This window comes from Podarcis filfolensis, assembly GCF_964270895.1.
Source record: "Podarcis filfolensis genome assembly, chromosome: 7".
Taxonomy (NCBI): domain Eukaryota; kingdom Metazoa; phylum Chordata; class Lepidosauria; order Squamata; family Lacertidae; genus Podarcis; species Podarcis filfolensis.
Window position 1 is genome coordinate 63,060,537 of NC_139603.1, and position 25,881 is coordinate 63,086,417.

General features: G+C 42.0%; 1 protein-coding gene and 1 long non-coding RNA gene across 13 annotated transcripts in view; one reads left to right on the forward strand and one right to left on the reverse strand.

Annotated features, from left to right (window-relative positions):
* Nucleotides 1-1,058, reverse strand: part of LOC310766861 — a 46,217-nt gene extending 45,159 nt beyond the window's left edge. Inside the window, exon 1 of the long non-coding RNA XR_014550471.1 lies at nucleotides 960-1,058. This is a non-coding gene — a long non-coding RNA (uncharacterized lncRNA). The remainder of the gene's footprint in view (nucleotides 1-959) is intronic.
* Nucleotides 1-25,881, forward strand: part of RALYL (RALY RNA binding protein like) — a 254,988-nt gene that overhangs the window by 172,060 nt on the left and 57,047 nt on the right. The window contains exon 1 of one of the 12 annotated variants that reach the window (XM_083623418.1): nucleotides 22,057-22,313. The exons of the other annotated variants lie outside the window; for them this stretch is intronic. Coding sequence (XP_083479544.1) covers nucleotides 22,277-22,313 — 37 coding nt within the window. The 5' untranslated portion in view covers nucleotides 22,057-22,276. Of the gene's footprint in view, nucleotides 1-22,056; nucleotides 22,314-25,881 lie in introns of those variants that run through there. 12 annotated transcript variants of the gene reach the window in all.

The following is a 25,881-nucleotide window of genomic DNA, read 5'->3' on the forward strand; positions in this document are numbered from 1 at the left end:
TAAGAACTTTGCTTCAGGATAAGAACAGAAATCGTGCAGCAGCGGCACGGCGGCAGCAGAAGGTCCCATTAGCTAAAGTGGTGCTTCAGGTTAAGAACAGTTTCAGGTTAAGAACGGACCTCTGGAACGAATTAAGTACTTAACCTGAGGTACCACTGTATAAGGTTTAAGCACAGAGGTTTTTTAGGGAGTTAGAGTTGTTGAGAAGACAGTCTGGAGTTAGAAGAGACAGAGAAGATACGTCTGTGGGTTGGGCTAGTCTGATGTGAGAGAGTGAGAGAAATTGTTAAGAGGAGTCAGTCAAACAGTTGAGATAATCAGTCAGAAGGTATTAGGAAGGTATAGGCCGGTAAAGAAACTAAAGTTAAGATACTGACAGGAATATTATCTGAGAAACCATAAACTTGTTAATGTTTGTAAAAGAAACTTGGGTTTGTTTTTTTTCTTGGTTCACTTTTAACAACTGACTGGACTCAGTGTTTTACCAGAGAGTAACTGGTTGGTGGCAGCGGGGAAGCGAGCACAGTGGTGGCACAGGGCTCAATAGACCGAAACACCTGGGGACCCTGTGTGACCGCCACAGTTCCCCAGCTAGTTCCTCCCTCCATTCCTCTGTGCCCAGCCAGTCCCTGACAGTGCAGCATCACCTGCACTTCTGAATTTCCCTGCCTATTTAGATCAAGCAGGTGAGGAGGCACAAATCCAGAGCTGAACCACCCTTTTCCTTGTGGTGTGTCAGGAGGGCAATGACAGACCGGGCACTAGCCAATCATAAAGTTTGAGTTCCCAGTGTAAAAAAATCCTTGCCTTCCTGCCCCTCTGTTTCCCCCGAGTGAGGCAAACTTACAAATCCACAGATAAAATATTGAACTGTTTGGAAGGGAGATAGGAGATCCCCCATGATGACCACAAGTAATCAATCATCTTCCTCTCAGCTCAGTGGGATGTCAAGTCTTTACCTGTCAAACATGCTGTTCCTCTCCTTCTCTGGAGACGGCCTGGCCAAAGTGGGTGAAGCAGTCCTCAAAAATGGAGCAGCTGCATGCAGCTTCTGTCCCTGCCCAGTAACATCAGCAGGGTCTGCAAAACATCACACACACCATTCCTTTTAAATTAGTTCTCCTGCAGTGCTTCCCAAATATGGCCATGTTATTGACATCTGCTTCGGGGGGGGGGGCACTCCTTCACTGCAGCACAAAAAAGGCAGAACAAAACACACACACACCCCTTCCTGGAAATTTTGTGTTAGAAATAAAGTTGCTCAATTTTAGCAGGAAACCATGAGATGCACCTGTTATAAACAATGTAGTATACTGCCCCAAAACTTTTGCAAGTGCACATGCTATCGGGGGGGAGGGGGAGAAGAAAATATATAATCCTTCCAGTACAATCGGGCACAAATCATGGTGAATGCTCAGTAAAAATGTCTGGAGGGGCACTGACCAATGGAAGTGCTTTTGGGCATAGACTATGCTACACAGTGTTTTAGATTAATTATTTGGCTGAGTTCACACAGCAGTTTGTTTCGTTTTCACTGTTGATTTCCTCATTACATAAAAACTACTACTGGGAATAAAGAGGAATATAATGCATTCCCACAAGGGACGCGGGTGGCGCTGTGGGTTAAACCACAGAGCCTAGGACTTGCTGATCAGAAGGTTCGCGGTTCGAATCCCCGCGACGGAGTGAGCTCCCATTGCTCAGTCCCTGCTCCTGCCAACCTAGCAGTTTGAAAGCACATCAAAGTGCAAGTAGAAAAATAAGTACCGCTCTGGCGGGAAGGTAAACGGCTTTTCTGTGCGCTGCTCTGGTTTGCCAGAAGCGGCTTAGTCATGCTGGCCACATGAAGCTGTACGCCGGCTCCCTCGGCCAATAAAGTGAGATGAGCGCCGCAACCCCAGAGTCGATCACAACTGGACCTAATGGTCAGGGGTCCTTAATGCATTCCCACAATGTCCTTGTGAGGTAAGCTAGGCTGACAAGCAGCCCAAAGTAACCCAGCAAGCTTCCTGGCTGAGTGGGATTTGAACCCTGGTCTCCCAAGTCCTAGTCTGGCTGTCTAACCCCACTGGCTGTCAGCATAAAAGCATGATGACTGGGAATGGCAGAGCCCTGCAATGTCTGTAGGTCTTCCCCAATGGAGGTGACCTAAGAAAGCACTTCCTGTCTACACATGTATATAGCAAGCACTTGAGAAGTGTATTCTCAGCATGAAACAGCATCCACTTTAGATTGGCAAATAGTGTGGGAGAGGAACAACATCAGGATGATCTCTTATGTACAGCACCCCGAAAAGGTTGCATCTAGCAGTAAATGCACATTGTCACACAGTGTGTACATGCCTTTAATATTAGCAGTGTGATTATTAGAAAGCAGATTTCTTCCGTATTTGGAAGAAGTGCAAACTAGTTCGGGGCGGTTGTGGGGAGAATGGAAACAATTTAATAAATAGGAAGAACTTTGCTTAGAAATATATATATTATTATTCGTTGGCATGTTTAGAATTGGCTGAAAGGCAAGCGCAGGAGTTTATTAGTTACATCTGCGTTCGAGGAGCAAAAATAGATGTCGCCATTATATTTCTGACTTACTGAGCTGAGACATAAGCAAGCATAAAACTATTAAATGTGATTGAACTCCAAGAAGCTCAGATAAGAACATCTAGGGAAGGATCACAACTCAGACTAATGATCTGGCACAGTGCAGGAAACGTGTGGGTCACCATGTGCATAATCACTGGGGAAAAGGTGGAAGTGCAAACAAACCCTCAATCACTTGAATTAGAGCCCTAATTTGTAGCGTAAGTTGTACACTCGGCCACTAGATGGCACTGCTTCCTCATTCAGAACAATAATTTTAGTGAAAACCTTTGAATGCAAAGAGACAGATTTAAACGGTGATGTCACCAAGGCATACATTATCCACTGCTGTTTTTAAAAGTTTGAATAATACAAAAAAAATCAAGCACTAACTACTAGCATGGTGATGCTGCAATCCAGTGACTCCAGTGCCTCCATGACGGCTCCTCTGCCTACAATGTCAGCACAACACAATGTGCTCAGGAACAATTGGTCTGTGATATCCTAGAATAAAGTGCATTTCTCTGGCACCTAGTGCTTTTCAGGCTGTGGACTGTGCTTTTATGTCTGTCTGCCTGCTTGTATCGTAATCAAATTTTGCTTTATGGTTCCTAAAATCAAGGGGCAGGTTTTTTTGTCTGTCTTTGGACACAGCGGGGCCCCATTTTGAATCAAGGTGGCAACTGAACCTTTCAAACAGAACCTTTGCAGAGAACAGGGCAAGGTGAATTTGGCCTTGCTCTTCTGCATCTCAGTCTCTCTGCAGCTCTCAATAGCGCTGACCATTTTACCCTCCTGGACTGACTCTGTGGAATGAGAATTGAGCCCATTGTGTTACAGTGGTTCCAGCCCCACCTATTTTTTTTTTAATGATATTTATTAGAAGTTTAAAAATTACAGAAAAAAGAAGAAAAGAAAACAACAAAAAATTAACAAAACATACATTACAATACATAAAAAAATAAAGAAAAGTGAAAAAACAACAATAACAATAAAAAAACACATCCAATATTCCATATCTTTATCTTTCATTTACTTGTTTCATCGACCTCCTCACACCTCCCTTTTTGTATTCTAGTTTAGCTATTTGTTTCAGCAAATTCTTTCCATCTTTCTCAATTTTTATCGGGTAGTTTATCTTAACAGTCTAACCTATTAATTAACTCAACAAATCCTTTCCATCTTTCACTATATTCTGTCATTCAGTTGACCTTAATTTATTTTAACCTTATCTTACCATAAAATACCTTAGAGCTTAAAACTTAATACTTATTTATACATAACTCCTTATATCATTTCTACTAAAGCCAAATAGTTTCATTCCAACATTTTTCCTAATACTCGTTAATTTTACACTAATTCCCAAAATAAGTTTTAAAAAACTTTCTTCCAATCTTCATCCAACGTCTCTTCTTCCTGGTCTCGGGTTATGTCAGTCCTTAATGTCCATTCCATCTAGTCCATCAACCTGGTAATCTTATGTCCGAGGCTCTTAAGTCTTTTCCATGTCCCTTCTGCAGATCTTCTTCTTGTTTATACCTGCACTTTACCTTGTCTTTTGTTGATCTCTTTCTTAGTTTCTTTCCTTTCTCATTGAGGAGTAGGTCTCGGGGAAACTCCAACCCAAAGATATCTCCATCTCCCCTCAGCAAATCAGCCCATTCCCCACAGTCCCATTCCCCACAGTCAGCAGTGTAGTCCAGAAAGTATTTAAAAACATGTTTCAAAGTCCCTCCGAAATTAAGACCCCCCACAACTCCAGACCGCCCCCGGCCCACTCCAGATTCATTCTTCAAGAACAGTGGCTTGTGCTCCTGCAGGGCCTCAGATCTCTCCATTTGTATTACTTGAGGTTCAGCAGCAACCTCCTCCATTGTCTTCTGCATTTGCACTTGCCCTGTCAAAACAGGTTCCTGGGTTGGTTCCTGAATGGTTTCTATATAAGTATTCGCTGTTTGTCCAAAGTTTTTAACTGCAACAGTCATCAAATCCATCTTCTCATGTATCTGGTCCAACAAAGCACTTGTCTTGCAAAAAGCAAGCACCAAAACTTCTTCTAAACACATTTTTATTCAAGGTCAGAGTCTGGTCCCACGATCCTAATCTCCACAGCTGTGAAATCCCCAGATCGACTCCAGCAACAATTTAACAAGCTCCCTCTAGAGGAGACAATTTCCATTTGTATCCATCTTTTAAAAGCAGGTCCAACAAAAGAAAGTTACTTTCATTTTTCAATTTTTTTGTTTCTTTTAAATGCAAAAGGCAACATTGGAATCAATTTGTTTCTCTTCTTTAGCTATCTGTCAAAAGACGTTGCATTCACAGTCAATGAACTTCCCCAGAAATTTCTGTCTCTGACACCCCGTTCCCAGGTTTGAGACGGTGGAAATTTATCCTTCTTTACTCTCTCTCCTGCAGGCTTGAACAATCAAAATTCCCCCTCTTTTCTCCTGCTTCCAAGAGGGGTTTTGGTGGTTAAAACTGAAGGAAATTTAGACATTTATATACAACTTTCCAAACTTTAGCTTGCACAATTTTTGCTTCAGTCTGTTTACAAAAGCGGAAGGCAGACTTCCTGTTTAGAACCTTCCCGCTACAGTGCCAAATTAAAATGTTTCTTAATCCAATTTTCCGTTCCACTCACGGGTACTTGTTTAGAGTCCAGTTGTCCACAGGAAAAAGTCAGCGCTCTCCGGCAATGGCTGTGCAGCTTCACTCCGTAAAAATAGCAGTCGATTCAAGACACCGCGCCGCTCACCCCACGTCGCTTCGGATCCCCGAAAAAGGGTTTCCTGCGAGTAGGGGAGGCGCTCCTGGTGTCAGCTGAATCCCACGTTCCCAGGCTTCCTCCGCCTGGGATTTTTAAAGGGTCTCCGCCTTCGCCGCGGCGGCAAGACCCGATTTTCGTGGAGCGGGTTCCTCTCAGTCAGAGGAACTCCGCCATTGCCGATGGCGCTAACCCGGAAGTCGGTTCCAGCCCCACCTAATGGACAAAGTCGAGAGAGTGTTTTTGGTCCCATGACTGTTGAATTGTGAGGTTGTGTGGAACACTGCAGTGGCGTAGCGTGGGTTTATAGTGCCCAGGGCCACACAGAAGGGGAGGGAGGGAAACATACAGAGTACGCATGCTCATTCAACTCCCTAACAGCATCATGAGATTGCAGCTGCAGAGATAAGAAAAAAAGAGTCCTTCAGTTGTCTGGAGAGGTCATTTCCTGGTTCGCATGGAGAAGCTGTTTTCAACGGACCCCAGTGATGGAAACATGCAGCTATATTGAAGCAGCACCAGGTGCTGAATTTTTTCTCCCCCTAACAAAGCACCCCAGTGCCCCCTCCCATGCTACACCACTGGGGCACTGTTTCATCCCCAATGCTATGTAATATCTATATGAAGCTGCTAGGAGCAGTCATCAGGTGTTTGGGGGCAAGTTGTCAACAATATGCTGGTGATGCTGAGCTCTGTTTCTCCATGCGGGCTGTGCTGCAGTGCTTGCAAGTGAGACAGCAGATTTGCCTTGCAACAGGATGAATGAGGGGGAAATAAGCTCAGCTTGAGTCCTGGGAAGATGGAGGCATTGTGGGTGAGTGGTTCTTGTGTTCAGAAAATTAGTCAATTGCCTGCCCTGGGCAGGGTTGCACTCCACTGAAGGAGCAAACACCTGATCTAGGAGTGCTCAGAAATGTAGTTCTGTGAGGGGTCTCCTAGCAACTCTCAGCACCATAAATAAACTACATTTCCCAGGATTCTTTGGGGGAAGACATGACTCTTAAAGTAAGGGCACTTTAAATGTAAGGTGCAGATGCAGCCTTAGGAAACTAGCAGTCAGGGGTTTGAGCTATATCATGGTGAGAATCATTTAACCATTTCCGCTGCTGAAAACTGCCCCCAAGCGTGTTTATAGCAAAAAGAAAAAAAGAAAAAAACACCCTCACAGTTTAGGAGATTTTTTAAAAATCTCATATTTATTTCATAACATTTATATGCCACTTGATTGTAAACAACAACAACAACCCCTCAAAACATTTTGACAAGATTTTTGGCAAAACAAAAAAAATTGCAGGAGTGGAAAGTTTCTAGCCCTTCTCCCCACACGCCGTTGTCCAGATGTGGAGCAAAAGTTCCCAGACCGTGGTTAAAATGTTGTTACTGCAACAACTGTACTTTGGCCTTCGGCTACCAAGCAGAAACACCCACCCCCCTGAGCTTTTAATAACTGATGTGTTGGAAGCAGTTTTTGCTAATACTGCCAGTGCTGGTTTATTATTGGTGTTGTGTACTGCTGTATTATTGAGCTGCTTTGCTTGTTCTTGGGCTTTTCTTGTGGGGTTTAGATTCAGGTTGTATTGTAGTTAACCTACAGAATTTGGCAGTTACTAACTTGGACAGGTTTAAATGGGGATTGGACAAATTTGTGGCGAACAAAGCTATAAATTCCTCCTAACTGCTATGGCTGTGCTCCCCCCTCAGCGTCAGAGGGAGGGTGGCTCTGAAAACCAGTTTCAAGGAATCACAAATGGAAAAATTCCTTTTGGACTTCCCATAGGCATCTGGCTGAACTACATAGGCCATTGTTCTTACTGTATCATATTTTCATTATTAAAATTTTCATTATCCATCTTGGACAGCTTTAATTGAAAGGCTGAGAACAAACAGATTAAGGAACATAAATTTTAATTAATATGCCAATATATAAGAGAGATAAAACAGTATACCCAGCAATATTTAAAAAGCGTAATTGCAGCTTGAACGGTACCAAGCGCCACTTCACAACTAAAGAAGGGGGCTTGATTTGCTGACGGAAATGTGAAAAGCAAATTGCAGAGATGAATGTTGTGTGTGGTTCATTTCCACTTAGAAATCCTTCAACGCTTCCATTGAAATGCCCAGCAGATGGCATAAGAGATCCAGCGGTGATGAGTTGTCAAGTTTTCCTATTTCTGGAGATAGTCATTTAGAGTGGCTGGAATTATAGGCTTGGTTTTTCTGCAGTTTTGGCAAGGTAATTCTGTAGCTCTGGAATATCTGTGTGGTAGCTGAGAGTGTAGGGCTAGGACTGGAAAGACACACAGGTTGGTGACTTCGGGGCAGCTACTATTTCTCTCTACTGCCTGTGTGTCTCCAGTACCTTTCACGACACCCGCAAAATGTCTCAGTAAAATACCTCCTCAAAATTCACAGTGTGCAATAGACTGCTTGCTGCCTGTGTCTCGGCTTGGCTTGGCCAAGCAGTAGCTTGGTCTTCTCCTGCAGCAAATATTCCCTTATTTCACTGGATGCCAGGATCGGGCACCTACCCTTCCTTCTGTTCTGAACAGAAAGGAGGTGGGAAAAGTTTCCCTCCGTCAGTTGCTAATGGTGATTTCTCCCACTGATGGAGAGGGGGCTCTTCCGGGGTCATGCCCACACCATTTTGTGGCCCAGTCTCTCTCTCTGCTCTTCTAAATGTGGCGGCCATTTTGTGTTACGCCAAACTCTGTGGCAGCCATTTTGTGACAGGCAGCCACTATACTTTCTAAATAAAAAATTAAAAATCCCAGTATGTGCTCAATATGGTTGGCAGTTCCTGAGCTCGCATAACTTAACAGTGCTTTTATAAAGATAATAGGAGAGAAAGAACCATGTATACCAACCCTGTGAGGAAGAATAGAGTAAAAATGTAATGAAAGAAAACAAGATAATCAGCCAGACTCCAGGGTACACAATGGCGTGTGTAATTGGATTTTTGACTTTCCTTCCTCTTAATGGCACATCCCATGCTACAAAGCAAACTGCTTTTGAAAGTATGTTTTGCCAGTTGGCATGCAGAGTTCCTCTTCAAGAAACATGTGGCTGTCTTGGACCCCGAAGACACCCTTTTTGAGGCATTGCACTGCTATTTCTGTAGCTGTGCTGCATTGTGAATTTTGCTCTCGTGCACTTCTCTTAGACTCAGGCTGTCAAACGCATTGTGTGCTAAGACTGGGTTGGCTGCTATATAGCAAAGTTAAAGTACAGAGGTGTCAAACTAACTGAAGAATGATTTATGAACAAGGGTGCTCTGAAACCCAAACTTGACAGCGGGTGTCTGCAGAATTATTGAAAAGTCCTTCCCAAATGAAAGTGAGGCAGGAAGTAAAAGGCATTTAATTAAAAATGCCTAGCAAAGCGTGTCAACCAAACACACAGGCAGGTACCTAAAAGCAGAAAGCATCTGACTGCATGATCAGAACGTAATACTTTGCAAATAGACTCCTGCATGTGATCTCACACTGGGGATAAAAGGAACCATTTGGCAAAAATTATTAGCGCTATCCAAGCAGTAAAGGGCTTGTGCAATGAGCTGGGACTGGTTCGCTGGCCCTCTTTGGCTGTGTCCCGCTCACTAGGATTGGGAGGGCTATTCTATCCATTTCCACTTTCAGGTGACCTGACCTAAGGGCTCGTCCACACTTATGCTTGTTCTGTGCTTAGAAAGCATGGGTCCAAGCAGTTTTCTGCTTGTCCCTTAGTTTCTAGGCATGGGTCCAAATGGATTTCCCTTTGCCCCATCACTTTCAACCAGAAAAACTATTTTAGTGCTAAATTGAAGCATATGTCAGTCTAGAGAAAACCCGATTGATGTTTGCTCTGATTCAGCAGTGAACAGCAGGTTTTCACCAGGGGCAAGCAGCAAGGCAAGCGGCAAGTGAGGATGAGCTCCCGTTCACCTTTCTGGAGGGAATAGTAACATCATAGCAACATTATTATCATTATCATTATCATTATTATCATCATTACTTTCTGAACCAATAAGTCAGGCACGTCCAACTTTGAGTAGGGTGTGATCTACAATCCAGTATCAAAAACTGGCAGTGATCTACCACCCTCCGAAGTCATTTAAGATAGAGATAGATAGATAGATGATGATAGATAGATAGATAGATAGAGATAGATGATAGATGATAGATAGATGATGATGATGATAGATAGATAGATAGATAGATATAGATAGATGATATAGATAGATAGATAGATAGATAGATGATAGATAGATAGATAGATGATAGATAGATAGATAAGATAGATGATAGATGATAGATGATAGATAGATATAGATAGATACACATAAATGGATGAATGGGTGGATCTTTATTTCACAGATACAGTACAGTGGACAGTCAGGTTGTGAACATGATCTGTGCGGGATGCACGTTCGCAACCCACAGCGTTCACAACCCGTGTCTGCGCATGCGCAGGTTGTGATTCGGTACTTCTGCGCATGCTCAAAGTGCGATTTAGCGCTTCTGCACATGCGCGACCACCGAAACCCGGAAGTAACCCGTTCTGGCACTTCTGGGTTACGGTGGTCCATAACCCGAAAAAATGCAACCTGAAGCGGCTGTAACCTGAGGTATGACTGTAGTTATGTTTGGATAGCATCATGTCAAATCCAAATAGTTGTTAGATGAACAAGTAACTAAACAAGTGAGAAAAGTCAAACTATATTTTTATATTCCTTTACACAGATCTGAAGAGCCAGTCAAAGTGTGCCGGGCTTCTCCGTCTTTGCCCTACTGTCTTTGCCCTACTAAATCGCAGCTGACTTCGTGTCAGCATGCCACTTCCTTCCTCCCTCTCCTTCCCCTACTGTTGTGTTAAAACCTTTTCCTCGCTCAAACTCATGGAGCACTAAGGGGGCTTTCCCCCATGTGTTTTGTTCTTTGCCTTCCTCACTGTTTGGGGAAGGGCTCCTCTCTTATTGCTTTCGTTGCATTTGAACTAGCGGGCGAGCAGGTGCGGAGCTTTTCCTTTCCTGCCTCCCCCCTCTCCCCACCACTGGAGCTCTAACCCCCGAGAAGGCAAGCCGGCTTCAGAGAGAGGAGGAGCTTGCAATCGATCAATATCAATCCCAGGATCTCCAAGTCGATCGCGATCAATGTCTTGGACATCCCCGCAAAAAGTAAACCAAAACACAGCTATCCTTCACAGAATAACTAACAGACCCAACACTTCTTAGGCTGCAATCTTCAGGAAAAGATCAGTTGCATTGGGCAAGATGTCATCTATAGTTGTTTGTCCTCTTTTACTGACCTTTTCATTGAGGATCCATTCATAACATTCCAAGGAACATCAGGACTCCTTGGAAATTAAAACTTGAAAGCTACAGGTGGAATAAGTAAACTGTGCAGTTTTTAACCAGTAACAACTTATTTTCAAATTGCTAAAATGCAGCTGATACCCAGAGAAAACTTGAATAAAGTTTTGCATAATAAGTTGGCAGGATAATTGAGATATTTATTTTAAATTGCTGCATCTTAAAAAAGGATTATAATAAACTCTGGCTTTTCAAGCTCTGAGAAATTAGCATGCAAATACTTTTTTCTTTCTGCTTATGAGGAATGAAAGAGTCTTGACGTTTAATCAGATGCTTTACATCTGACACTTTACGCATCCTAAAAGCTTTTGAAAGATTCTCGCAACTTTACATATTAAGTTGTGTTTTTGTTTTCACTTAGCATATCAGTTCTTAAAATGTAGTCACTAAGGTATGCTGATTACAGATTAGACACACAAACACACACACATACAGCATATGCATATCTAAATACACATTCTGAGCTAATTTTTCTTTTTTTGCAAAATATGGGCCATCAGTGCCAATTGTGGGGAAACCGGATAAAGATTAAATATGTATTGCACATTAAAGATATATTGCATAATTCACTGAAGAGGAATTAAAGATTTATTAACAGCCAAATCCTATGCCTATCGGTTCAGAAATATGTGGCATTAAAGTTCAATGTTTGCATAGAATTGTACTCAAAAACTCTTTCTGAACTTAAATAGTAACCTTGGAAGCTTAGCAATGTCCAGTTTATGCACACAAGCCTGCAATTCTCATATGTCACTGTGACACTTGTGTTTAAACAAGATCTTTTTATGTTTGGGCACCTTCCATATTTAGCACCTCAAGGTAATCAAGTACGACAAAAATAAATCCTAAGTACTTTTATTGTATCGAAAGGAGAATTTGCATGTTTATTTTACAAACTATGCGAAACTGACATTGCTTGGCCAGACTTTGGGAAGCAACACACTTAACAACAGCCCTTTAAGGAGTTAAAGCTATCAGTTCTGAAAACATGCACAGAAACACATAGCAAAGCTGAGATGCAGTAAAATTGTTCAGGGTAAATGGAGGGGGAAGAATTCTGGTTGAGACTAGGGGAAGGGGAAGCTGTCTGCTCAATTAAAGTAATGATTCGAAAACAATAGCCTTAAGGGCCTAGCATACCACAAAGAAACTATAGATGTCTGTGAAAGTGAGAGTATGGAACTGACCTTGAGAGGAAAATAGTCCAGGGGAGGAGGGGGAGAAGAAGATGGAAGAGGAGATGGTGAAATTTAACACACTTGAAGCAGCCAGCAGTGAGAGCTATTTAAAATACAGCAGACGTTTAGCTTTTCTAATAAAACAGAGGGTTAAAATTAGGGGAATAAGCTAGAGGAATGGTGGTTCTGTAAAGAGCCTTGAAATGGCTTGCAAGCAAACTGTGGAGGCAAGCACTGGCACCCCGCCCCCCTCCAAAGGCCTCTGCAGCTGCTCTTGCTTGCAACCCAGTTGTAGAAGGCAGAATCCACTAGAGCCAGACAAATACTTTGCAGGAAACAAACTTTTGACAAACAAGTGGAAAACCAGGGTATTTGGGGCACTTAGTTCACGCTGAAGCCTACTGAGGCCTTTAAAATTGCCTGAGATTTTCTCATCATTCATGTCAAACTGAATTGCTCACTTCTCTAATTAGAAGCCAACTGCAGAATCGGTCATTAATTCTAAGTGTCAAAATCAAGCTCTTGGAAATGGTACGTTTTGATTGGCCTTCACGCTTTGGTTGCTGAGTGGAAGGTGCTTCAGGCTTTACGTATGCATGTGTGCATAATACCCTCTCTAGGAAATATCCGTTGATGAAAGAAGTATGCAGATGTTCCTCTGCAGTGCCTCCATACTTTTGTCCTAGGTGTATACTAGGATCCTTGAATTAATTTTTGAGATGCTTGGGAGCTATGACAAAATGCGTCTGCTGTAGTCCTTTCATACAGCACCCAAGACTGTCCTTCCTAAACAAATTGTGATCCTCTTCACTGGAATCTCTTTTCTATCTCCTTCACTGTTTCTTTCTCCCATCTTCTCTGCAGCTGTAATCCCTTTCCTTCCAGCAGTTATCATTGCTGTGAATATTCCATTTTTGAAATGTTTCGCTTGCAGACAGACCCCAAGAAGAGTTTACTGGCAATAAGAGTGCAAATGCTTGGGGAGAGACTGTAGTCACTTTCAGCCGTGAATTAATGTGCAACCTTTCCAAATATTTTTCCCCCTGAAAAAAAATTAACTAGATATACATACTTGCATCTGTGTACATCTATTCAGAGCTGAGTCCCATTGAGTTCAGTATAGGGAAGTGGGTATAGGATTGCAGTTTTAGTATTCTAAAGCTATAGCTGTTAGTGTGAAAGATCCATCCTCCATCTATGGAAGATCGAGACTCTCAAAAGCTTGAATTCTTCTATCCCTGCTGCTGCTGCTGTTCCAGGGCTCTGATATTTTGAAGTAATTTACAGCCATTGACATGTTTTGTCTTTAAACAATCACATTATCACTCTGAAGTGGACTATAGGGACTTTGATCATAACAGGCAAATGGTAAAACAGATGAAAGCATTGAGATTTGGATGCCTAATATAATGCTGCAAGGGTGGCCTTTAGGGAGAGTGGACTAATTTGTCATTTTTCCAATCTTAAATTCAGCTCTCCAAGGTTTTTTTTGTGTGTGTGTGTGTGTGTGTTTTGAGCTCTACTGAAAATTCATGAATATTTTAGTTCAATTTTAGCCTAATGTATGCATTCTTGTATGCAATTTTACCAGATATACATATTTTTGCATAGCAATTTAACCTCCTATTATGCATTTATGCATTTCTATATGTTATTTTCACTAATGTATGCATTTATGTGTACACCTTACTTTAGGATATGCATTTTTGTACACAGTACTTGGCTGGAAAACTGCATTGAAAAATTCGTAGAAGTGCAAATTTCAAAGGATGGCAGTGTTTCCATTTCTATGTTGTTTTTGAAAGTACAGATTAGGCAGGCTACATTTTAAATGCAAACTGGATCAAATTCCACCAGCACCTGCCATCCGTAGCTGTAGGTGCTACCCTCATTTTCTACTAACGTTTCTTTCAGTACAGGGTTATACAAAATCACACCGGACAAGCAGGGAGGGGGCTTCCAATTTTTGTGTGGTGTATTTTCCCCTGCTGCTTGAATTTAAGTATTTGAGACAGTTTAGATAGGTATCTTTTAGCAGTAGGATCTCGTTTACGTTGCTGCTGATCACATGGACCTTAAAAGAGAAATTAGGATTTATTTCATGAGCTGCCTTTAGGTGCTAAGGGACCATTGCTCAGGGGTAAAGCACCTGCTTTGCATTCGAAAGATCTTGGTTCGGCCTATAGCATTTCCAGTTAAAATGATGGGTATCAGGTGCTGATCTGGAAACTTGGAGAACCATTGCCATGGAGAGTAGACAACAGTAAGTGAGACCCTATTCCCCTCTCTGAGCTGCAATTCCTAGAGTAGTTTAACTATTGATCCCTTTCCCCGGGAGACTCTGAAAATTGTACTCTGGGAGGGGAATAGATATCTCCTAACAGTTCTCAGCACCCTTAAGAAACACAAGCTCCCAGTATTCTTAGAGGAAAGCCGTGGGTGATTGAAGTGCTATCATCCTACTTTAAATGTATAGTGCAAATCTGGCCTAAGTTGAGCTGCTGCCATGTTGTGTCCTGCTTCTATGGTTTTTGTAGTTGTACTATTGCCAGTACCCAGTGCCAGGTTTGAAATGCAGTTATTTTACTGACTGAGGCAGAAGCCAAAAACCCTTTACCAAAGGTTAATATTGATCATCCATTTGAGAAGCAGGGGACAAAATACAGCTTCTCTCCACAATAATCTTCCCTTCTAAGCAGCTGATAACCGGTATTATAACAAGCATCGGTTGCTGACCTATGTACCAATTAAAAATAAAAGGCGGCAAGCAAATGCTGGAAGTTTTCTGTTTGGGATTGCTATGAATAATGTGCTCTCCACTTTTGCCTTTGCCATGAGGATTACAGTGGTCATAATTGGCCCAAGAGGTTTTGCTGCCTGAAGCAAAGGACAAAACGGGATGATCCTCATTCCATGTGTGCTATTCGATGAATTTCCACTCACCTAGACCCTATGGAAATTAATGGCCCTAAATTACTCATGTTCATTCATTCTGATGTGCTTACACTAAGTAAAACTTAGTTGAACACCACCTTATGTACAGAAGCTGTGTGCACAACTGGCAGCTGAATTTTTATTTCAGCGCTGGGGTAGGGCTCCACCACACCTGAAGGCAGCAATCTAGCTTAGGAGGCCACCGATCAAGCCAAGATGCACACACAGCCCAACACCTCACTGCCACCACTGCCTGCTCCTCAGATGCTGCTGCCTAAGGCAGCTGCCTCCAGCTACCTAACAGTAGGGACAGTTCTGACAATAGTTTTATTATTGCCAGTACCCAGTGCCAGGTTTGAAATGCAGTTATTTTACTGACTGAGGCAGAAGCCAAAAAATAATAATTTTAAGCCTATCTGTTTTGTCAGTCACAGATTCACAAGTGTATTTATTTATGTTGAAATTGTGTCCCACTGGGACTTGGAGACAGACTGAATGCAGCCCTGGGGTTTTCCCCCTGAACTTTCTATAGACACACAGGAAAAAGGCATATGGATTTGAGATGGAGTTCTGCAATGGCTTTGGTCTATGAACAGCAAAATGATATCGTTTGCAGCTTAATTCAGCATGGTGAAAGAGCTCATCAGTGTGGATAATTGCAACTAAATGTGATGAGGAAACGAAGGAGGGTACAAGTAATGATATGCATGCATAACCTCTCCAGTTAAAATATGCGGCATAAAGGCTGCATATGGCCTCGTATATTTCAAGGTTAACACCATGTGGTGAGTGGAAGTCCAGAGAGATTCTCACAGTCATAAGAAAGTCAAGACCCATTCCATTATAGACCAGTAAATATAATTTACAAGGCTACAGTGCTAAGCACACTTAACCACTGTAGCTCAGTGATAAAATGCATACACTATATGCAAAAGATCTCAGGTTCCATCCCTACTAGTCAAAATACAAATCAAAGCTTAGTGGCTCAGCCCATGTGGCACATTTCAGACAAACATAAGAAGAGTTCTAGTGGATCAGACCAAATCTCCATGTAATCCAGCATCCATTTCCCTCACAATGGCTAACCAAGGCTGCATTCGGACAGCACTTTCTTGATGTTTCCATTTTCTTGATGTTTCCTTACCTGATAATTTTTGCATTTTATATAAAAGTCGCTTCTGAAAAATCTAGCAGAATCTAGTGGAAGTTTGTTCCCATATTAATTGCTTCTGGGGGGGGGGATGGGGGGCAGAATCTGTTTTAATTTCATTAACCCAGAAAATCATGGGAGTTTTGTTCTGTAATTTTCACACCGTGTCCATCATGCCGCTGCTGTTCATGCGATGAAATTTGGGGTGGTATTCTGGCATACCTTTCCAGCAGTTTCCATGGATGACTCATGGGGTAACAGAAGCATGCGTGCACATAAAAGGGTGGCAGCATTTCCAGTGATGGCAGCTGTTGTGTCACACTGCACCACTAGTGGGAATGGAATTTAGTGTGATGTGGCAATATATGGATCCAAAAGCCACAGTTCTACAATGCAACAAGTGATGCAGTGTAAAAAGAACATTAGAAACAGAAGTTGGAGTTCATAGTCCACATGCAGCTTGGCAAGTGAGCAATTAGTTTTTCCACTACAGGCTAGGGAGACAGAGCACAGGAGAAATTTGCAGGAGATAAGAGGGCCTAGTAACAGCTTGGTGATTGTCTGAGGTCTCTCATATAGGGAGCATGACCTATGACATTGTTTGGCTAGTTAGGAGTATTCTGGAGTGCTTGGAGAGTGATGAAGTTCATGTCTGTATATAGTAACCGATCAGAAGGTTGGCGGTTTGAATCCCCGCGACAGGGTGAGCTCCTGTTGTTTGGTCCCAGCTCCCGCCAACCTAGCAGTTCGAAAGCATGTCAAAGTGCAAGTAGATAAATAGGTACTGCTTTGGAGGGAAGGTAAATGGCGTTTCCGTGCGCTGCTCTGGTTTGCCAGAAGTGGCTTAGTCATGCTGCCCACATGACCCGGAAGCTCCTTCGGCCAATAAAGCAAGATGAGCGCCGCAACCCCAGAGTCGGCCACGACTGGACCTAATGGTCAGGGGTCCCTTTATATAGCTTGTGAGTTTACTGCCGTATATAATAAACTACAAAATCAAGTTACTAGTCATCAGCTTTGTTCCTGATTGTCGTCCTGACTGAGCAGTCTTGATCGTTGCCTAGGAAAAGCTGCACTCCTCTGCTAAGTTGTGCATCATTGAAGAAGTTCAGAGGTGAAGAGACTGGTCCTAGTAGCATGTGCAAGGACTTCAGAAAGTGCTCACAGGCTTCTGAGTTTTAACAGCAACCAGGAAAATGAACACAACAATGCCCATGCCTGAAGTGCTCATTACCAGCATCTAGTATTTAGTGGTATAGACTGCCTCTGAGCCTGGAGGTGTTATTATAATATCTTACCATGACACCCCAGGGTGGATTGCAACAATGTTAAAACCAGTTAAAACAATTTTGTGGCAGCAGTTTCCAGAAGGAAACGATGTAAACCCCTTGAAACTTTTTGAGGGTGGGAATGGCAATGCAATATCCTTGCTGTTCTGATCAAATTGTGTAGCCAGTGATGAATGAAATGAAAATAACAGGTTTGGTGAAATTGTCCTCTTTAAAGAGCATTTTCCATGCATCCTGCCTTGGAGTCTGAAACTAAACATCCAGCATCAAGTGCTTAGTTGTGTTAATTTATCATCATTGTGGAAATCAGGAATTCTTTTTAAAATCATATGAATATGTAGAGAGGAAGGAGCATAAATCCCCATACCCAGCGGCCACTCTAAAGGGAGGCTGAATATTCTGTGTATGTGCAGCAGTTAGAAAAGGTGTGAAGCACATTAATCAGCCATTTTGGTAACCGGGCAGAATAGAGCAGATTTTCTCTTCAGGAATTATACTACACAGTGTGAAGAGACTGTGTAGAGCAGGCAGAAGATGCTGAGTACATCAGATATATGCAGGACCCCTGTGAACCTAGAAGATTACAGATAAATTTATAGATACTGATTTAGTGAAACAATCACCCTAAAACGCTATGAGCCATTTATACCACACGTCCTAATTTCAAAGCAAGGAGACGAATGTGACCTGTAAAATTACCATATTTCATTGCATTAGAGACTTAGGTATAGCTGGTTAGCTGGTGATCTTTCAAAAGAGAGGTTACATGTTTAAGTGAGCTGAATAACTGTATCTGCATCTTTTCGGTGACAGTCCACAAGGTTTAATGAGGCATGACCTAACATGACCTCATTCTTAAAATTCTCGGCACACATTTACCCACCCTTGGAACTGATTTGACTCCACTAAATTATCTTCCTTTGTGCCCAGGCTTCAAAAGGATTCCTTCTGGTATTTTAAAACTCCTCAGTTTCCATCCTTTACCTTGAGATCTAAGGAGTTCTATTAGCTGTGGCTCAAATTTCCCCTAAACATGTGTTTTAAGACTGAGGTTATCCTTCTTTTCTTTGGTGGCTGTACTATCTCTTCCGCAATGAAATTGAAACCTGCAGATTACTTTCATCATGGTGCACTGCCTTAAAGCTTGGACCTTCACATGAGGCATATGAGGATAGTAAACTGCCACCTCACTTGGAGAGAAAAATAAGCAACTTTGGTAGTTATTGGCATATCAAGATCCTGCTGAGGAGAACCTATTGAAGTCATTTATATATCTTCCCATTGCTTGTAGTGCCAGCAATTGGGGTAGAACGCCTCTCAGATTTCTTTAAGTGATAAAAACTCACCGATGATCTGAGCTGATGGCCAAATTGCATATTATGGGGAATATCCATGATTAAGTCTCATGAGATTTTGATTTATTCCCTAAAGCAGTGATGGTGGTGTACTGGGTATTTAACACACACACCCTGCCTACATGCACGCGCTCGCACACACACACACAACCTGCAACATTAGAGGTAGCCAACATGCCCTCAATATATTCCTGGACACACATTATACTTGACCATTGACCATGCTGGCTGGGGCTGAATGGCTAGTCGCAGCAACACCATTTGATGAATCTGTTGTATGTTTTCCTCTGCAGAAGAGCTCTGAAGGGCAAAACCTTGGGGGCAAGGGAGTCAGAAAAACAGCTCAGGGAGGAAATAATTAAACACAGGGATAAACACACACATTGCACCTCACCACTTCTGCCATCCAGTTTCATACCCCAACACACACACTTTGCTTGTAGCTTTTGATCATTGGTGTAGCTAAGGCCGGATCTGAGGTCCTGGGTCCCACAGCCCAGGGAACTCCCAAGTGCAGCAGGAAACGGACCCATGGCTGGCCATCAAACTGAGTTGGTTTTGATCACTGATGGATCACCTTTGCAGAGAGTGGGACAAGGGGTAGTGTGACCTTGTTCCTGCTTCTTGATCTCTCTGCAGCTTTCAATACCAGTGGCCATGGTATCCTCCTGGACCAGCTCTGTGGAATGATCATTGGAGACGTGGTCTTACAATGCTTCCAGTCCTGTCTATGGGAATGAGTCCAGAGAGGATGCTTTTCAGCCTGCTAGTGGTTATGATGTGAGGTGCCACACTGTACTGCTTTATCCATGACACTATTCAATATCCATATGAAGCTGCGGGGAGCAGCCATTAGGAATTTTGGAGCAAGCTGCTATCAAGATAAGATAACACTCAGCATTGGTTCTATATAACACCTAGCTCTGGAGGGGCCGTTTGGCCCTGGGCTGATGTCTAGCAGTGGTGGTGGGATGCATGAGGGAAAATAAGCTGTTCTTGAGCCCTGGCAAGATGGAGGCACTGTGAATGAGTGGTTCTTGTGTCCGAGAATTTAGTCAGTTGCCTGCAACTGTGCATGCATGGGCCAACTTTTTACCCAGAAGAGGGTAGAACGGGGCGGAGTTGGGGCATAATGGGGCAGGGTGGGCTTATGCATGCTCCACCAATGCGCACGATGACCCAAAATGCAATCCCTGTACAGATCAGGGGTTGCCTGCACAATTTTTTCTCACCAGCTTAAAACATTTTTGTTTAGGCGAGCCTATCCAAACACACAGACATTGACGTGTAATAATCTTTTTTTTTGGTCCACTGTTAATTTCAATTATTTTCAAAATCTTTTGACTGTTTTTGGAATAATAATTTTAGTATTCCTTGTAAACTACTTGGGTGTTTCATTACAATCAAACATTATATTGACTTTGTTAAATAAGTAAATTAAAATCACAGTAGTTCAATCATAATGCACTACAACTGCAGTAGCACCACTCGCTTTAGCAAGGAATACATGGCAGTTGCTCTGGGTGGATTACAGTCATATTGCCTGGAAGTAATCTATTAATTAGGTTTTGCTGTTATCTTTGAGAAAGGTAATATAAGGGAGAAAGCTAATGTGTCTGCTTTGGGATAAAAACTAATCCTTTTGTTACCATAACAACATCTAGAAAACTCTCTAATCGAAATTGAATCTTAAGCATATAAAGTACTTTAATCCCCCCCCCCATGATAATATTAAAAACAAGACTGGTAGAAACTCTCAGTTCAGTTCCATTATCAGGAGTAGAGTTGCTTCCGCCCAGGACTGTATTGTATTCCTGGCTAAAAATGTATAAGGGGGAGGACAACATTATTGAGTTGTATTTGAATTATATATTATATAATAAAATCAAAAGGTGGATAACAGATTAATTGTACTGACAAATATTACCAACCTTATCTGCCCAAAGGTTCCAGAGATATGGTTGTTACTATTTTAGATTATTCTGTTCATGTGCAGAATGGAAACTGCCCATGTCCACACCAGCATTAGAGAATGCATGAAGCAGTTTTAAACATCATTTTCTGTGATCAACCTAAATTTAAAAGTGGAATGAGGACAAGAGTGTATTCTGAATGATGGGGAATGGAAGAAGTCTTGTTACATTTCTGTAATTTGCTGAGTTGGATGGAGAAGGGGGAATCCTCTATGATGGATTAAACTGAAAAGCAGAGGAGAGTCAGGTATTCCCAGACCAAAGTAGGCCATCCATCAGGCAGAAATGCAAGGACTCAGGGAGGTCAGGCGTTTCCAGGCTTCAGTAGGCCTTCTGTTGAGTAGGACTGTGGGATGTTGTGGTGCAAAGAAGGGCATTCAGCAAGGAGCTTCAAGGGAGACTTTGGTGAAGTGGTTTTTCAGTCACAGCATTCTCAAAAGCCCACTGCAGTTAGGGATCTGAGGGAATTTGTGTTTGGAGGGGGTTGGAGTGTTTCCTGTGAAGAAGTTTCGTGGAAAACAAAAAGGGTGGAGGTACCACTGATGATTTCTGAAAAGGGGATCTAAAATGTTTGATGATGTTGCCTTGGATTTCATCTGGATGAAGGGAAGCTTGGCTTCAAACATCTAGGAGCTACATTTCTCTGGTGCATCAAAGTGCTAGAACACCCTCCATTTTATGTGGAAGGCGGAGGCTGGTCCTGGTATTCAGATCCCATCATCATTAGCTGCCAGGTCCTGACAGCTGCAAGCAGATGACATGGGAGGTGTGTGGACAATATGGAAAGGCTCTGGCAACACTAAGAAAGCATTGTTGTCGAGAGCTGAACATACATAATGACTATTAGTAGTTCTCACAGAATATTGTCTCTCACCATGACAGCCAGTTAAGAGACAATTAGAACAAAGAGCTGAAGTGAAAAGCAGCTGTACGGGCAGATAGCTTGAACTTAGGGTATGGACCCTAAGGAAATGTGTTTTAAAGCTATACAAGAGGGAATCAACACTGACAGAAGTGACACTAGGGCATTAGAAAGACTTGCTTTTTCAACTTATTTTGCTCAACCCTTGCTCTTCACTAACCAAGCTCCCACCCCCATTAATTTGGCTTAGTAGAAAGCTTTTATTTTATTTCCTTCCATCCTGAACGATGTATGATTAGCAATACAGCAGAAGTTAAAATAAGCCCTGATTTAGGGTAAGTGATTGTGGTACGTATAACATTAAGTACTTAATTGATACTATTTTTTTAGTAGCTTTTTTCTGCTGCCACTCCACAAAATAGTCAGTTTTTAATTGCATGTACACTTACTTACTCCAGATCATTTCCTTGTCAGTTGTGATTTCCAAAGGAAGAACACTCTGAGGTCACTCAGGAAAATGATATCTGATTATTACATCATTAAAGCAACGTGGCTTGATTTATGTCTCCTCAGAGAGAATGGGTTTTCAGGAGAGGTGCTTAAATGTTAACAGGAATGGGGGTGGAGTTCATTTTACCCCCAGGCATCATTTGAGGCAAGGGAGCTAGCAATATCTCCCCAAGATTGGACGAGAATGGTATTACCCCGGCTTTTCACTGAGAGATTGCTGGTTACCTTCTGTCAGTGAGCAACTGCCTCACTGCAGAGAGGAAGCACAGCCTTGACTCTTTTGTCTACGTCTCGAAGAGAATTGTTTCTTGGATAGCCGGATTTTCTTCAGGATGACTATGTACAAGAGCAAACGCAGAAACCAAAGGTGTAAGTAGTCACAATTCATTCTTGCATCTGTGTGCTTTTGTTTGTTCGTATATCAAATATAGAAAAATCGATTCATTGAGGAGGATCGTTCAGGGTGTACATTTCTCCTAATTTGATTGAAAACTGTGCCTTACTTTTTTTCTGCAGTGGATAAAATAGCACAAGTGGAATTTTCAGTGATTTCATGCTACACTTTCTGTGTTTTAGGGGAAGAGGAGATCATAAGAATATGAGGGAAAAATAAGCTCACTTGTTACTATGGAAACCACCAGCAAGTGACTGCTTTATAAAATCAACAAGGAAATGGAGATCAAGTGCTAGTTCACAGCAACATAGCATCCTGTATTCGTATAATTATGATGGGATAGATGGGGGGGTTACCCTAAAAATGGGGGTGCAGGGAGGAAGAACAACATTTGCATCACTACATTATTTTATACAACGTGACTTTAGGTAGATAGACATGTTAGGAGTGTGGCTGTTCTCATTTTTGAAGCTCTACTTTTGAAAGGAAGCAGCCGATAAAGAAAGCATAAAAGGAGACAGAAAATAGAAGAATGTCTGTAAACTATATATATATATATATATATATATATATATATATATATGAACACAAAAGCAGGCAAAATCAACTCCAGGATGAATGAGATGTTATTTCTGTTTTCTTCAAACAAATACAGCATCTGCTTTGGTGTGCTCCTAGTCTAGCCAGGTTTGCACATTTGAGTTAAATGAACAAACTTGTAGGGTTCAAGCTGTCAAGCCCGCAGTAGTGTAGTTAAGATCAAAGGCAGTAATCATCAACAGCAACAAAATCAATAGAAGTTCTGCCTCTGACTTCAAGAGAATTGCCCTTTCAGTCTCTTGCACACACACAGAACGGTGGGACTAAAGCGGGAATTATCTTGTAAAACAGATGGAAGACAAAAGGGGGAGGATAAAACACAAGCAAATATAAATATACTATTAATAAGAATTTTGCTATGACCTATTCTTTGTGAATCCCTGCAATTTCCATATACACAATCACACCTCAGCTTTAAGTCCTTGACTTTTTTTTTTAAACAAATCCAAAGTGTTAGGGGTTCCTAAAGCAACTTCGGTTTGGGAATGTCTGAGAGGATGAGATTTAATTTGCTTTCTTCCTCTTTACACCATATTTGGGAGAGGGTAGAAAAAGAGATGCACCCGCTGTGAATTAAGAGTTGTACACAATTCAGCTGTCATTTTATCCTTGTTGTTGTTAAGTTCCTCCCGCCCCAAGAATGGCAACAAAATTGACTTGTTCTGCCCCCTGCCACCCATTTAAGTGAATGTTACCCCTTTGCATCATTCCTCCTTTTTGCTTTTTAGTAACTGAAACTGTTTTTAAGTGTGTAAGAGAAAGGGAAGAGCTGATTTATCACTCTGGAGAAAAAAATTGGTCCCACCCCATTTGAAGGCAACAGTCCTGAAACTACTCTAGTGGCTCTAGGAATGGTTGTGTAGGAGGACTAATAGTTTCTAATTACATTGCATCAATAAACTTTAGTGTTGCATAACTGGCTATTATGCCAATTGGAAAGTGGTTATTACAGAAGGGATTAATTTATCCTGCATGCTTCATAGTACATAGAAGAAAACAGAAATCCTAAGTGGAAGAAAAATGAACATTTGGAAGCTGGGTCCATTCCAGTGTTATAAACACAACCAACAATAACGGTTGTAACTATTTCCAAGATCTGCTGGAAGACATTGTGGGGTGTGAGGGAGTATTTGAAATTAAACACATGTTATTTTAAAGGCATTTTGGTAACAGGCTGAAGCACAGCAGTGATTTATTCCTTGTTTGTGGAGCTGTGCTTAGAGTGTTGGACTTGGACTGGGAAAACACAGGAGAAAAATCAAATTAGTCCACTCATTTGAAGGCATCAGCCCTCAAACTAGTGATTCTAGGAAATGTTGTGTAGGAGGACTCATAGTTTCTAATTACATTGCATACAGGACCACACTCCACCACAAAGCTCACTGGGCAACCTCTTGACATTCACTGTTCGTTAACCCAATGAACTGAAAATGCTGGTGGTGGTGGAATGTACGCAGCCCTAAGAGCTGTTCGACAGTGGAGTAGACTCCCTCAGGAAGTTGTGGAATCTCCTTCCTTGGAGGTTTTTAAGCAGAGGTTGGATGGTCATCTGTCATGGATTTTTTTAGTTGAGATTCTTGCATTGCAGGGTGTTGGACTACAGTAGATGACCATCAGGGTCCCTTCCAATTCTACAATTCTAGGATTATAAGCTCCTTTGAGGAGGAGACAGATAAAAATGTAACGAAGAACAAATAAAAGGAACTAAGCTGTATGCTGCTGTGGGCTTCTCTTCCTCCAGGAAATTTGCAGGGTCCAAAATTGAAAGAGCGGTGCGTAAAAGGCACTGAAGTTGGGGAGAGCAAGAGAAGAAGGAATAATAGATACTTAACGGCTATGCACCCTCCTCTAGCTCTAGCTACAGTATGTTGGGTTTAATTGCAGCAGTTCCCTAGACTTTAGGTTGGTTATTTAACACATATTTTTACATACAGAGAGACACTCACAAACTACGGCTGGAACTTATTGGGGTGACTTTGCTGCTCCACAATACTGTGTATCAGGAATCTACTAATTCTAGTTCAAGGGAGAAGGAGTAATGGTTATCCGTGAGGTTGTGGCTGCTTAAACACTGCTTAAAACACAGCTAAGTCATTCCTCTTCTCAGTTTGTGGGGAAGCAGATCTAATGCAGTATATTCCAAGGACTAGATGTGGATTGTGATTGACGTGCTGTGCACACCGCTTTCCAAACCAGTGGTGGAGGCACACCAGGTACAGAGTAAAGGGACATGTGCCTTTGCCTACTTATCCAGATACCCAGTGCTGAACGTTTCCAGATCTAACATACGGGAGCAGGGGTAGAATAAGAAGCTTCTGTTCTAAAGATTAAACACATCTCTCAGGTCTTACAGGTGTCTGGCATTCAGTGTTTTCTGCTGCAACTCCCCACTAGGGTAGGTTTTCAGAAGGAAGGAGAAAGCATACCTGCTTTCAAGGTTCTTTGGGAAGCATTGCTTGTCATAAATGCAGCCCTAAATAACTTCTGTTGGCATTGCTATAAATAATAATAATTTTAGCCTGGGGTGTTTTTTTGGGTGGGTTTTGTAAAACGGGTGGTTCTGCACTTATTTTTTGAAAGCTGCTTTTAAGCTCCTATGCTTATCGGAGAGGAGGGGAGTTAAGAAACAAAAGTATTACAAAGGTATTTATTTATAACTTGGAAAAGGCATTCATAGTCAGTAGCAAATAAGGCAACCGCGCTTTGTTCGTTTTTTGTCTGATGTTAAATACTGGGTTTGATTTGCTTTTTAAAAATTTATTTATGCTTCCCTCCCATAAAAGCTTCTCCAGGTAGCAGAAAGTGTGCAGGCATCTGAAGGAGAGAGGAGAAAAAGAGAGATTTTCTGCTCCACGCAACAACGAAAGGGACCCTTGAGAGGAAAATATGGCACTTCTTGAAAGCCATTAACCTTTTCCACATTCCCAGCAGAGGTGTCTACTT